The sequence below is a fragment of the Falco rusticolus genome, chromosome 1 (genome assembly GCF_015220075.1).
Source record: "Falco rusticolus isolate bFalRus1 chromosome 1, bFalRus1.pri, whole genome shotgun sequence".
Taxonomy (NCBI): Eukaryota; Metazoa; Chordata; class Aves; order Falconiformes; family Falconidae; genus Falco; species Falco rusticolus.
The window spans coordinates 19897450-19909884 of NC_051187.1; the positions used below are offsets into that span (position 1 = coordinate 19897450).

The 12435-nt window shown below is 56.3% G+C and overlaps 1 protein-coding gene across 3 annotated transcripts in view; it reads left to right on the plus strand.

The window, feature by feature from the left end:
* The window catches only part of SMG6 (SMG6 nonsense mediated mRNA decay factor), a 118466-nt gene that overhangs the window by 90658 nt on the left and 15373 nt on the right, over positions 1–12435 (plus strand). For 2 of the 3 annotated variants that reach the window (XM_037374107.1, XM_037374092.1), the window contains exons 14-15: positions 8810–8986; positions 12070–12219. In XM_037374107.1, coding sequence (XP_037230004.1) covers positions 8810–8986; positions 12070–12219 — 327 coding nt within the window. The remainder of the gene's footprint in view (positions 1–8809; positions 8987–12069; positions 12220–12435) is intronic. The other variant, XM_037374098.1, reaches the window with a different exon arrangement.

A 12435-nucleotide genomic window follows, 5' to 3' on the forward strand; every position in this document is an offset into this window, starting at 1 on the left:
CCGTTTACACCTCCAGGGGTGGAAGTCCATGATGCTATGGGTGTTACCAGCTAATACTGTGGTTTCCTCGCTGCCTGTAGCAGAGGTCAGGCTGGAAGGACAAGGGGTGGATGATACGGGCAGAGCAGGTGGATGCCGTAAGGGTGAGCTCTGGTTTGCACCATTTTTTGCTACTTTCATACGGTAGATCCTCATAGCTCCCCTGTTCCTGTGTTGTAACTCTTTTTTTCTTCTGCCACCCAACTTCCCGCTGTCTCAGCTGCTCCTACTGGTGTCTTGTCCCGTGGGACAGGAATCACCACGTTACTCTGTGGGTCAAGTCACAGGGCAGTTGTCTAGTTGTCTCCACGTGGCAGTCCTCGTGAAAGAGCTCATGCTATCGGCGAGAGCCAAAAGCCTGCTCTGCCCTGCTTCGGTGCACGACAGCTTTATCTGCCTGGGTGAGGGGTGGGTGTAGGGTCCGGAGGGGCTGAGCTGAACCTCCACATAGCGCTGCAGCGCATTGGCATGATGGGGACGGACATGCTCAGCAGGAATAGTGCATCTTCAGGGCAAACGCCCCAGAGAGGCCAGCTCCCTCCTGCCACGCTCAGGAGGTGCTTTCTGAAACAGGGAGGTTGCCAGATAACCACAGCTTTTTCCCCATGGCGTGAGCAGCCAGGATTTGGCTCCAGCCTCTTTTTTTTCCATGTACCCTGCAAAAAGGGCTCTTACTGTTGCAAGAGCACATTGAGATCTGCAGTCGAGATGTTGGATTGAACATTCATCAGACGCATTTTGCGAATCCCAGGAGAGACAGATCCTAGCCCTGGCACGGGAACAGCTTCTCTGGTCACCAGCACAGCGTGGCCCCACAAGCAGATGTACCCGAGAAACTCTGGGGGTGGAGAGGTGCAGGGTTGGACCAGCCTCGTCCCCAACACCAGTGTCCCCTGGAGTAGTGGCCTCAGAGGAAGGGCAGCGTGAGTCTGCCGAGAGCGGAGCGGTCCCCTTTCCCTTACTAAGCAGTCCTCCCTTCCTCCACCAAAGAGCCTGCTAACCACTTTCTTATCTTTCTTAACTCTGCAAAACAATCTCTGGCAAGGCAGGCATCCTCCGAAATGGCAGAGGAAATAAATTCCCCCAGTCCCTGAAAAGGAAAAGACCGGAGACTCTCGCCGCAGGGAGAGCAGCCCATGCCCTCTGAAAGCTGACGGTTTTGCCATATTGGCTTTGCTGAGGATACGGATTTGCTTCCTCCTTCCCCAGTCTGGGACCACAGGCTTGCGGCAGACTTTCAGGGACTTGTCTTCCCTGGTTAGCGTTCCAGTAGGATCTGCAAAGGAGGAGCAGAGCAGGCTCCTTTGGACTTGTCTTGGCTTTACTCTGTGGCCTGAATTTTTCCTTATTTCCCCCTGGGAAGTTTATGGATGTGCTGGGAGCTGGAATGGGAGAGGAGGGCATCGAGATGGCTATAACAGGGAGTCACTGACTGTGACTTGCTCCTTCTCCTGGAGTCATCGGCCTCTTTCAAAGCTGTGATTTTTTTTAGCCCCTTGTTCTCCCGACAGACAACCGAAATGTGTGGTCCTGTGCTCAAGGTGTTACCTTGGAGAGCAGAAATACCCCAGATACTGCACAGCTGCAGGGGTTGGTTTGCCCAGCACTGGGGCATGTGGCCTCCAGGGGTGGAAGCAAATGCTTTCTCCAGTGGAAATTCCTGCAGTGTCTTATTGGAGCCAACGTTTTACAGTGGGAAGCCTGTAGCTGTTGGCAGCAATGCCTGAGGACACAATGAGAACCAGGCAGGAGCCACACACACAAACCAGAAGAAACATCTCCATCCCTCTGTGGAGACCTCTTGTACCCCATCATCTTCTCTGGAACTTCTCACCCAGCCTAAAGTCATACTTTTCTCTCATTTTGCTGCTGCCCTGTAGGAATGGACAGCGGGGGTAAAATGAAATAAGCTGACCACCCACCTCCTGCCTAAAAGGTGTTTTACACAGCCTGGAGCCAGCTGCTGCTCGCTGGAGAGATGAACTGATGAAAAGGTTCTTTATAAAGCACATTTGACAGGTGAATAAGACATCAGGGCAAGTCTTTCCAAGCATCAGCAAAAGCCAAAAGCTTGGTTTAGAAACCATTGGGAACTTTCCTCTCTGGGCTGTGTAGCTCCTCACGCTTCAGAGGAGCAGTTGGTCCTGGGCTGGGCTGGAGCTTGAGGTCCTTCTGGGCACAGGAGCTTGAGAGGGATCTGGAGGATGGCTTTCCATCCAGAGCATCTGCTTCAGGTGACTTTGGTGTTGGTTCTTCCACACAAGTCACAAAAGGTTCCTGCAGCACCCTCAGATGTGTTTTGGGGTCTTTCCCCAACCCTGTGGTAAGCCACCACAAAGGGAGGGAAGAGTTGAGAGGAGCTGCACTGAGAGTCTGGAGGAGCTGTGAGATGTTTTGTAGGGCAGTGCCAGGCTGTGCCGTAGCACAGATGGTTTCAGGGACATAGGCTGGGACCTGTGGCAGTGTGGGGTTTCCATACGGAGTTTGGAGTGTCGGTAAAGAATTCAGTCTGTATTCCTGCCCCACAGCCACTAGGTGCCAGTCAGGGAGAGAGAACTGGCCCCTGGCAGACAGACAGCTCTGGGGAGGGCTGCTCCCTCGGTGTGCCAGCCCAGGGATCCCCTCCTCTGGGGAGGGCTTGCTGGGAGCAGGCTCCAAGCCCCAGAATCGCTCACAGCTTCCCCCACGTCGCTGGGTCTCACCTTCACATCCTACAGCTGCCAGCAGTGACAGGTACCAGTGCCTTGGGTGCAATTTGAAGACTTTCATGGTAGGAATCTGTGCAGACTGCTCAGGGCTTCTTCTGATCTCTGACAGCAACACGTGGATGAGTCAGCTCAGATCTATCACTGTGCACCCCTCTATCACCTGTGCATTTTCTCTACATCACTGTGTGGGATGAGCGCGGCTGGTCTTAGCCTGGCCAGCCCTGGTGATGGTGGGCAGTTGGCTCACTTTCCATGCTGCTTTCCAGTTTGAAAGCCAGTTGTGGCTGAGCTATGTAGCTGAAGTTGGAAAGATGGAGACAGTTGCCAGGCCAAAAGCACATCTGCTCCGATGACTTGTCTGAGACCATGTGCCCTAGTGCAGAGGCTGGAGCTGTGCCTCTGCAAGACTCGGGGTGCTAGGAGAGAGGTTTGGCTAGGACATGCCTATGCTTTCCCTTTGGGGAGCCCCTGCTTTGCGGAGAAAGCGGTACTCCAGCAGTGGCAGTGGGGAAGAGCAACTGGAGTGGTTCTTCTGAGCTCCTCTGTCTTCCCTGGGTGATGCACCTCTCTGCTGTGATGGAGCATGGTGTGGTGGATCCTGTCCCCATGAGTGCTCTCTGCTTGGTGCTAGGCACTGCCAACGCTGGCACTGGGTCCTGCAGAGCCAGGGCAGCAGCGAGGTACATCAGAGCCAACGGTGCCTTGGTTTGGGCTCCGTTGCAACCACAGTTGCCCTCGGGTCACATGCAGAGTTGCAGGCATGTGGGAGCAGTGTCCGTCGAGCCTGTGTGTGGGATTAGTTGAAATCAGAAGTTTCTCAGAGAAGCTGTGGCTGAAGTCAGCCCTCAGCTGCGGAAACCAGGGTTGTGATTCAGCTGTGAGCGCTGCTGCCCAGCCGTGACGGACACTTCGGTCCTCCCTACCCAGGTGGCCAAGCCCCTCCAAACTGTATTTGGGCTGGGCAGGGTGAGGGGTTCCTCGGGCCACATCCTGGCTGGGGAACGAGCCCAGAGAAGCTGGACTGTGATAAGCCCAGGGTTAAACCTAGCCCAGCTTTTGTGTGAGCTTATGAGATGAAAACCCAGAAGGGATGAGACCAAAACGGGTGCTTTCCTCTGCGCTCCGAGCTGGCTCCCCAGGGATGGGAGGAGGTGGCACAGGGCACTGGGAGGCATTTAGCCATGGCCTGCATGGAGGTTTTAGCAGGGTCAGTGCAAATATTTCAGCTGGGCCATGTGGGCGCTGCGTAGTTTAGATTGTTTGAGGCTCGCTTGGTTTCAGCATCATTCAGCTACTTCAGCTAAGCCATGTTTAAACTGATGTGGCAAAAACAGTGTTATCCCGACACTGGATTGTGCTGGAGCTTGGCTCTGAGTCCTAGTCCTATCCCTTTCCCATCTCCGAATCTGGGATGGGATCTCTCCGTGCTATGACTCAAACTTCTCGTGTCCTTTTCCCCTTCTGAATCCAGCTGTCAGGATGTGCTCGTGTCTCCCGCTCGCACACAGGAATGCAGAACCGGCAGTGGCAGCCTGTCCTCCAAGCAAACCCTTCCCCAAAGCCGCTGTCTCCCGTTTGCTTGTGGGGTCTAAGGTTTTCCCGAGAGGGAGGCTGCCAGGCTCCTTTCACACACCGCTGGCAGCAGCATGGCATTGCCGGAGGCTGTGGGGCACAGGGCAGCCTGCCCTGGACCGCGTCCCCCTGGGATGTGGCAGGTCCCCCCGGCCGAGCAGGGCTCCCCTGGCCAGCTGGCTTGGCTGCCAGAGGCTCTTTGGACTAGCTGAAGGAGTCTGCATTCCTGCCTCCCAGTTATTTGCTCTTTAGGACGCTGCGTAAAATTAACAAGTTGTAAAAGTTGATTGAAGGCGGCAGTGGGTGTGACAGCGATTTGCTTAGCTGCGGGAGAGCCGTGTGCGGAGCAGCAGGGCTGGTGAGGCTGGGGCAGGGGGCAGAGGGACTGTCCCCCCAGCTCCAGGCATGTCTCTGACCCAAAACGAGACCATGGCTGGTTTCTGGTGGTGTCACCCTGCCAGCACCAGGTGCACATGTTCCCCCTGGGCACAGCGCTCACAGATCTCGGAGTGAGTCCCTTCTCTCCCCTTAAATCTCCTGGAGGACGCGTGCTGGCGTCCAGGCTGCATCTCCTTTGGGCCAAGTGCTGGCCACCCCATGGGGGAGTCTTCTGCCATCCTCTTGTTAAAGAGCAGCACACAGCACTCAGGGAAGTTTTTCCCATCAGCATGTTTTTTCGCAGGGGGGAGGGAAATACAGCCAAGGCCATAGAGGGGATCAGCTTCATTAGATCTGGAAACCCTTGTTAGACCTGGGGACGCTGCTCACCACTGGCAGGAGATGGCACGCGCAGGGTCCTGGTGGCACTGGCACTGCGTAGTGGTGTTGAAAATCAACAGCTGGTACAGTTAATGTGCAGCCCAGTGGGTCTCTGCAGGCAGTTAGTGTGTGTTAATGTGTGTCCTGCTGTGTGTTACTCAATGATCAGTATGTTAATGTATGACCCATGAATTAGCAGTCAGAGCGCTAATGAGCTTCGTCAGCGTGCCCTAGCAGCCACCAGCCTGCCGGTGGGTGGCTGGTGCTGGGAGCTGGTGGTTAGCCTGTCTGATGCAGCAGGAGATTAGAAACCTCTCCTCCCCGGGCCTGATGAAATCAGGCTGGCAATCAGGGCCGCTTGCCACCAAAGCTACCTCTGCCCTGTGCCTGGTCCCCAGCCACGTGTCCCCAAGAGGCACCGCAGTGGCAAGGGGCTCGGTGATGCCTCGGTCGCTCACACCTCTGGGGAACTGAGCCCGGGTCACGGACAGGGGCACCAGACCACTTCAGCAATTCTCAGTTTCAGTTTTCCTTTGAGAGCGGCTGTGTGCGTGTCAGGCCTATTTTAATACCCAACGATGAGTTGAAGCCAGGCTTTCGGTTCCTGCTGTCTCACTGCACGGTCAGAGGGGGAAGGGTGCACAGGGCAGCTATATTCCTCTCCAGGGCCGGGGGTATCTGCTGCGGCATCACCACATACATCAACGCGGTGTCATTTTGTACTTGACCATTCCTTCAGGAAGGGTGGGTATGGTTCCCAGTGTCCTTGCCACACTCCAGTCTGGCAGCAAGGAATAGCCATGTGAGCCAGCCAGCACCTTCGTGGCCATCCCCGCTGCCCTGGGCATCCCGGCGCTGCCGCGGGCACTCACGTTTCTACTCTGAAACAGGAAGTTTCTGACAAAAGCGGGTTGCTCCGCAGCACGCAAGGTCCCGCTCTGCCGTTCGAGAGAGACCTGGGTGCCAGTCACAGGTCACTTCTTTCCCAGCATCTCAGAGGCTGGGCTGCCCCGCAGTGGGGCCAGCCTGGCTGCCGGCAGCCTGGGGCTCTGCCGCATCCTCCTCGAGCAGGGCTGCACGTGACGGAGATGTGCAGAGCATTTGCTCCTTCCCTGTTTTTCATTCATGTGGGCTGGAAAAATGTGTTCATGAAACGAGTTGCTGTGGCATTATGTCATGGGTCTTCAGTTGGGCTTTTTTCTCCCCAGCAGATGAGCTGAATTTAACCATCGGGCTGTGCTGGCTTGGCAGTAAATCTGGTGTTTCCTACTTGTTTCTTCTTCAGGAGAGGAAGGATCAAACCCATCTACCCTTGTCCCCAGCCCCAACCATGGGTGAAGGGAGCTCTTCTGCAATATTCCTGATCATTCCCAATCCAGGAGGCTCTGACAGGGAGATTTAAGCTTTTGCTGTGCAGAGATGGCTGCACTGCAGCTGTGTCAGCGCTCAGCCCTTCATGTATACATGAAAACCTCATGGGTTCTAAGCTAGATGCAATGGCTTTTATTTCTAGAGATGTCTTGAGAAAACCCTTAGGAGTGGTGTCAGGATGGGGTGCCCATCTCTGCCCCACCTGCATCCCCTTCCCCGATGCTCCTGCTGCCCGCCACGTCCTGGCATCCCACGGCATGTGGCTGGCAGCAGGGTTCAGCCCCTGGTGCTGTCACAGGCACATCCCCGCAAGCTGTGCTGGCAGTGGCAGGGGCTTCACTCACCCAGCAGCCCTGGCACAAGGGAACTGCAGATACCAGGACTGGAAAATCCCTGGGTTTGAGTCACCCCGGGTGAGTCAGGCCAGGTCTCCGCAGCGTTAGCCCGTCGAGCTGGGGATGAAGCAGGCGGTGAGGTGAGGTTTCCACCACTTCCCCCGGGGCCGCTGCAGCCCAGAGCTCTCAGGAGAGATGTTTCCCATGACAGTCATTCCTGCTTTGCTCTTGTTCTGTTTCCTTCTGACTTTCCCCTGTGCAGAATCATTCCTAAAGGAGAGCCAGGAGGATGGAAATGTTCCTGTGGTGACACTTGCCGGGATTGCTCCTGGCTGGATGTCCCAAGCAGCAAAGGGCTGTCCCGGGAAGGAGGGTCCTCAGCAGCCCAGCCTGCTGAGCCTGTGTCACCTTGTTCATTGCTCACGTCTGTCCCGTAGGACATGTTTTTAGGAGCAGAATTAGTGGTTACGGGTCCCTTGCTCCCTGAAATACTACATTCTTGCAATCACCCTGCTCGCACCACCTCTCCGCAGTGGCGACTGCCTCCCGCCGGGAGGAAGGGGCTTCTCCTCCCCCTCCGCCTGTCAGTGCAGGTACGGGGGGGGGCACAGCATCCCGGGGGGCAGCTTCAAACGAAGGTGGCCCCGGCTGCTGGTGCATGAGGGTGCCTCACTCAGGCAGTAGCCGGGGTGGGAGGTTGGAGGTCAGAGGAGGGTCAGGTTTTTGACACGCACTGCAGCGACACGGTGGTTAAAATTAGCCCGCAGAGAGGAAACTGGCAGCGTTGTGGAAGAGCAGAAGTTTCCTCTCACGGCAGCCTGGTGCAGTGGGGCCACATGCCGCTGCCAACCCTCCTCTGGCTGCGGCACAGCCCCATCCAGGTCACGCACCGCCACTGGCATGGCAGGGTGACGAGCCTAAGCCGGGGTTGGAGCATGTGACATCGGTACCACACAGCGTGAGCGGGCAGGGGGAGAGCAGGCAGCAGCCCCGGCTGCGAGGCACCTGGTTGAGTCACCTGTGTGGGGTCTGGCCCTCTCCTCGGCTTTGGGATCCCGGTCCTGGCAGCCTGTGGGGACCCTCTGGGGATGGGGATCTCTGAGGCTGCTTTGCTGTGTATGAGCTGAGCAAAACTGGGAGGGGGTTGGGGGAGCAGCAGGAACTTGGGCATCGACATGGACTTTGTCTCCACAGTGTGCAGCACTTTTAGCCCCTGTTTGCTGACTTTCTCCCTATAAATCCGCGGCTCCCCAGGGGTGACACCAGTCAGCAGGAAGCACTAGGGGAGAGCTCTGCAGGTGCAGAGCCCTGCTGCAAGGGGACGAGGTCACTTGTGGCAGAGGTGCCGGCAGAGGCTGTGCCGTGGAGGCACTGGGCTCCCGGGCTCTGGAAACTCCATTTGAAAGCCTCATAAATTGGATAATTACCCAAGCTATTGCGTTTCCTTCTGGCCAGATCTGTCCCAGCCTCCCTGACGGGGCTCCCCAGTTGGTCCGTGAGATGGGCCCACGGGATGGGGTTGGGCTGGAGATGGGGAGGGGCTCAGCTTTTCTCAAATACCCCCACCCGCCCGCTCTCGCACCTGCATCCCTCCCCAGCTTTTGCTGGGGGGGAATCTGGCGATGGAGCCAAAACGAAACAGTAAGAATAGGCCACATCATTCATCTCATGCTTCAGCAGGATTTTCCCCCATTCGGTGGGGCTGGCTGCCCTCCAGCAGCCCCACGGCCCTGGAGTGCACAGATGAGGCAGGACAGGACACAGATTAGCGCTAGGCGTCCTGACTTCATCTGCCTCCTTTTCCTTGGGGACGGTGAGCTACGAGGCATGGGCAAACGCCTTCCATCCCTGTTTAGAAGAAGAGGGGCACCCTGCACATCCCGGTGGTGCTGTGCAGTGTTGCCTGCATCCCACTGGACCTTCTATCCCCAAATGCTTCCCCCTGGCCATTGCCCATCTGCCTCCCCTTTGCACTGACTTTGTTTTCCTTTCCCTCTCCCCAACCCCCTCGTCCTCACCCTGTAGGTTATTGCAGCTGACTGCAAGAGGGTCACAGTTCTGAAGTATTTCCTGGAAGCCCTTTGTGGACAAGAAGAGCCTTTGCTGGCATTCAAGGGTGGAAAATATGTGTCAGTGGCACCCGTCCCAGACGCCATGGGAAAGGAAATGGGAAGCCAAGAGGGAAAACAACTGGAAGATCAGGTACCGTGCGGGAAGAGCGCGCCTCGGTGAAGGAAGAATCACCCCTGTGGGGCCCAGCCTCTGCCTGCCCTGCAGCTCCTGCTATTTATAGCCAGCGTAGCTGCGTGTGCATTTTATGGGGGGAGGCGGGGGGGTGGCAAATGGTGCACAGCCCTTGTCTCCCGAGTGTACTTCGCTCATGCCCTTTCCTGCCAGTCCAACCCGCGTGCCTCTATCTTGCGCGCTGCTATGAGTTCCAGATGCTGCTTTTTCATACCCGAAGCGGGGGGAGCTTTAATAACGTGCAGCGCCGCAGCCCCGGGAGAGGAGGTGGGCGAGGGGGTGTCAGGGTTCAGCTTCAGGATCAAGTTTATAGCCGTGGAGCTCGTTGCGGCGGAGGCCTGAGCTCCAGCCTCCAGCACACGTACAGGAAGAGCTGACATTGGCGCCCCGTCCCTCCCCTGCCTCTCACATCCTGATGTGATTAAGGAATTCAACTCTTGTTTTTCTGCCCTTGCTTGTTCCTGTAGGCCTTGCTTCACTCCAGGCTCCGTGTGTGTGTTTAAGGGCCCTGCCAGCCGCTCTGCAGGTTGACTCTTTTCTTCTGTTTAATCTTGCAGTTGGAAAGGCCAGGGAAACAGGAGAGAGGGGTAGAGGTGTTGGAGCAGGGAGCTGGGTGGCCCAGCACTGCCCAGGCTCGCTCCAGGTCCCCTCCCTGCGCCAGGGCCAGGCGCTGCAGAGCACCGTGCAGGGGATAGCACCTTGCCTGTGGCCCCCTGCGCCCCAGGGAGCTGACAGCCAGGGGAGCCCAGAGCAAGAATGTGCTCAGCACCCTCCTTGTCCCAGCAGCCATCTCTGGCCGAGCAGGGGACAGATTTTAGATGATTTTTTTGCACTGGGGCTCAGAACAAAACCCCAGGCAGCAAGAGATGTGTCTGTAAGGTGGGAGACCTGGACACTTTTCTTCTGGAGAAGACGCAGGAGGCTTTTCAAGCTAATACCGCCAAAAGCGTGTGATATGGGGGCATCTTCAGGTTCTATCCAGTATAAAGATGGGGAGAGTCCTGTTCTGCAGAGCACTGCCTTTGTTGAGTCAGTCCCTCCGATTTTTGCTATGAACAAACATGATATGGAGGGTAGCTCCTTCTTGCCCTTCCCCATAGTCTGCTTGGCTGTGGGAACCTCTGCGTGATCTCATTGCACAACCCGGGAGCTTCCTCCTTGGTCTGTGATCGCAGGGAAGCTTCCAGCTGACCAGCATGACCACCATCAGCCTGGGCAAGCAGATCCCGACCCACCGCAGCAGATCAGCATCTGACACACACTTTTCCCTGAAGCCCTTGCGCGACGCTGTCCCTTTGGCAGCATCTTCCCATCCCCTGTGGTCCAGGCTGTCCCGGCAAAGGGAAGTAAGCCCAAGGGCTCCGTCTTCCTCCTTCCCATGGCTAAAAGTCACAAGGAGAGAAGAGGACGTGGTTCTGTGGCCAGGCGGGTGTGCCGGCTGGGTGAATTGATTGAGAATGTGACTGTGCAGTGCTGGAATTGTTTTAAATTAAGACTGTGAGCTCCTGCCCGAGTCCCTCCTGCTGACACGTGTTGTGGCAGCCTGCACAGGGCAGTGAGCATAGCAGTGCTCATATCCCTCTGGGGAATCCTTTTGTGCGGGATCCATCCCCTGCAGCACTCTGAGAGCTCAGAGCAGGTTTTTCTGCTTGGTTGCCACCTGGGAACATTTCCCAGCCCCATCACAACCCTTGGCTTTTGCACAGAGAAGGGGAGATGGGTAATGGCAGGGCTGGGGAAAGCCTGTGGTCACTGCACTGGGGAGCAAGAGGGGCTGGGCAAGGCAAGGGGGGTGTCAGCAGCAGTGGCGGAGCTGAGCCCCCGGGCAGCACGGCTGTGCCGGCAGCTGCTGGTGGGCACTTGCTGAGGAACAGGGACTTGTGGTCCCTCCTTTGGGCAGGGAGCCACTGGGGAGAGCAGCGAAGCTGGGGTGGAACTGGGTTGTGGCTGATGCTCAGTTGCATACCGGCCATCACCTCCTGCCCTCTCCTGTGTCCCAGGGGTTTGGGTGCATAGGGAAAGGGCAGCGCAGCCTTCGCCTGGGGTGGGAACAGCGTGGCTCATTCTGGCCTCTCCAGTTCAAGGGTCTGCAGATCTTCTGGGGGAGAGACCCAGGGAAGGGTCTCTAGGAGAGGGTGAAGATGCAACACGGTCCAAAAGCGCCTATGCAAGCAGGAGGTTGGAGAACCAGGGACACTTCAGTTCAGCAAAGACAAGGTTCCTGCCAGCAGGAGCATGGCAAAGGCAGACTAGAAGTAGGATGTGAATGTTAACAGAGGAAGTAATTAACCATTGAAATGACTGACCTCAAGAAGCAGTGGATTCTCCATCATGTGGAGCTTTAAAGTCAAGATTGAGTGTCTCCTCCTAAAACATCTGTTCCAGCCCACCTGGAAGTTTTGGGGTGGGTGCAGGAATATCTCTGGCCTATTCAGAGATCAAAACGGAGAAGGGGAACAGGCTCTTTGGTCTCCTGGGTTCATGGATCCAGGTTTCCTGACCAGAAGATCAGCTCGTGTGCCTAGCCTCAGCTGAGGCAGCAGGGTTAGAGCAGCGTTGTACAGTCCCAGTGCAGGCAGGTGGGGAGAAGCAGCATTTGCTCCAAGGATTGTGCAGCCTAAACAGCCAAGCAAAGCTGAGAGACAGGAAAATGCCAATAGTTTTACAGAACTGAAGCCTATAAAATATCAGTGACTCACCCAAGGCTGTGGGAAGTTTCCCAAGGTGAGGAAGAGGGTTTGATTTTAGAAGAGAGCTTTATGCAGGGCTGCCCCTGCCCTGCCTGGTCGCTGCCTTCCCTGCACCGTTACCTCCTGTCTCACCTTGTCATTTCCTGGATGTTTACTATTTATTTATTTTGTTTGCTTCTTTTGGATGTTTAGAAGTAGTCAGTTGCCCATCAGCAAGTGGTGGTAGACCATGGCTGGCAGGGGTTTGTCTGCTGGAAGGGGGGAGGGCAGAACAAGCATGGTCCCTGTCACCAGCATCCCTTACAATGCTTCTCTCCTGGTTTTTTTTGTCTTTCTGCATTTTCTCGGAAGAAGGAAGACGATGTGAGGATTGAAGCATATGAAGATGATTCTGAGGCTGAAGGCAGTGGAGGAGAGATGGACATCAAGGAGCTGAGAGCCAAGAAGCAAGCCCTGGCCAGGAAAGTAGCTGAGCAGCAGCGTCGTCAAGACAAGATTCAGGTAGGACGCTCTGTGCGACTGCAGTGCCCAAGTTGGCTGAGGAGCTGCTTTGCTTTGGTACATGGGCTGATCCTGCCTCATGGTGCCAGTGGTGCGCAGCTGCTTCCCTGCCATGCTTCAGGACCAGTGGCCTCTTGGGATGTGCCGGAGCACCCTGTGCTTCCTGGGTGTAGGTGCCCTGTGCTGCCTCCATGAAACCCAGCAGCAAGCTTAGCT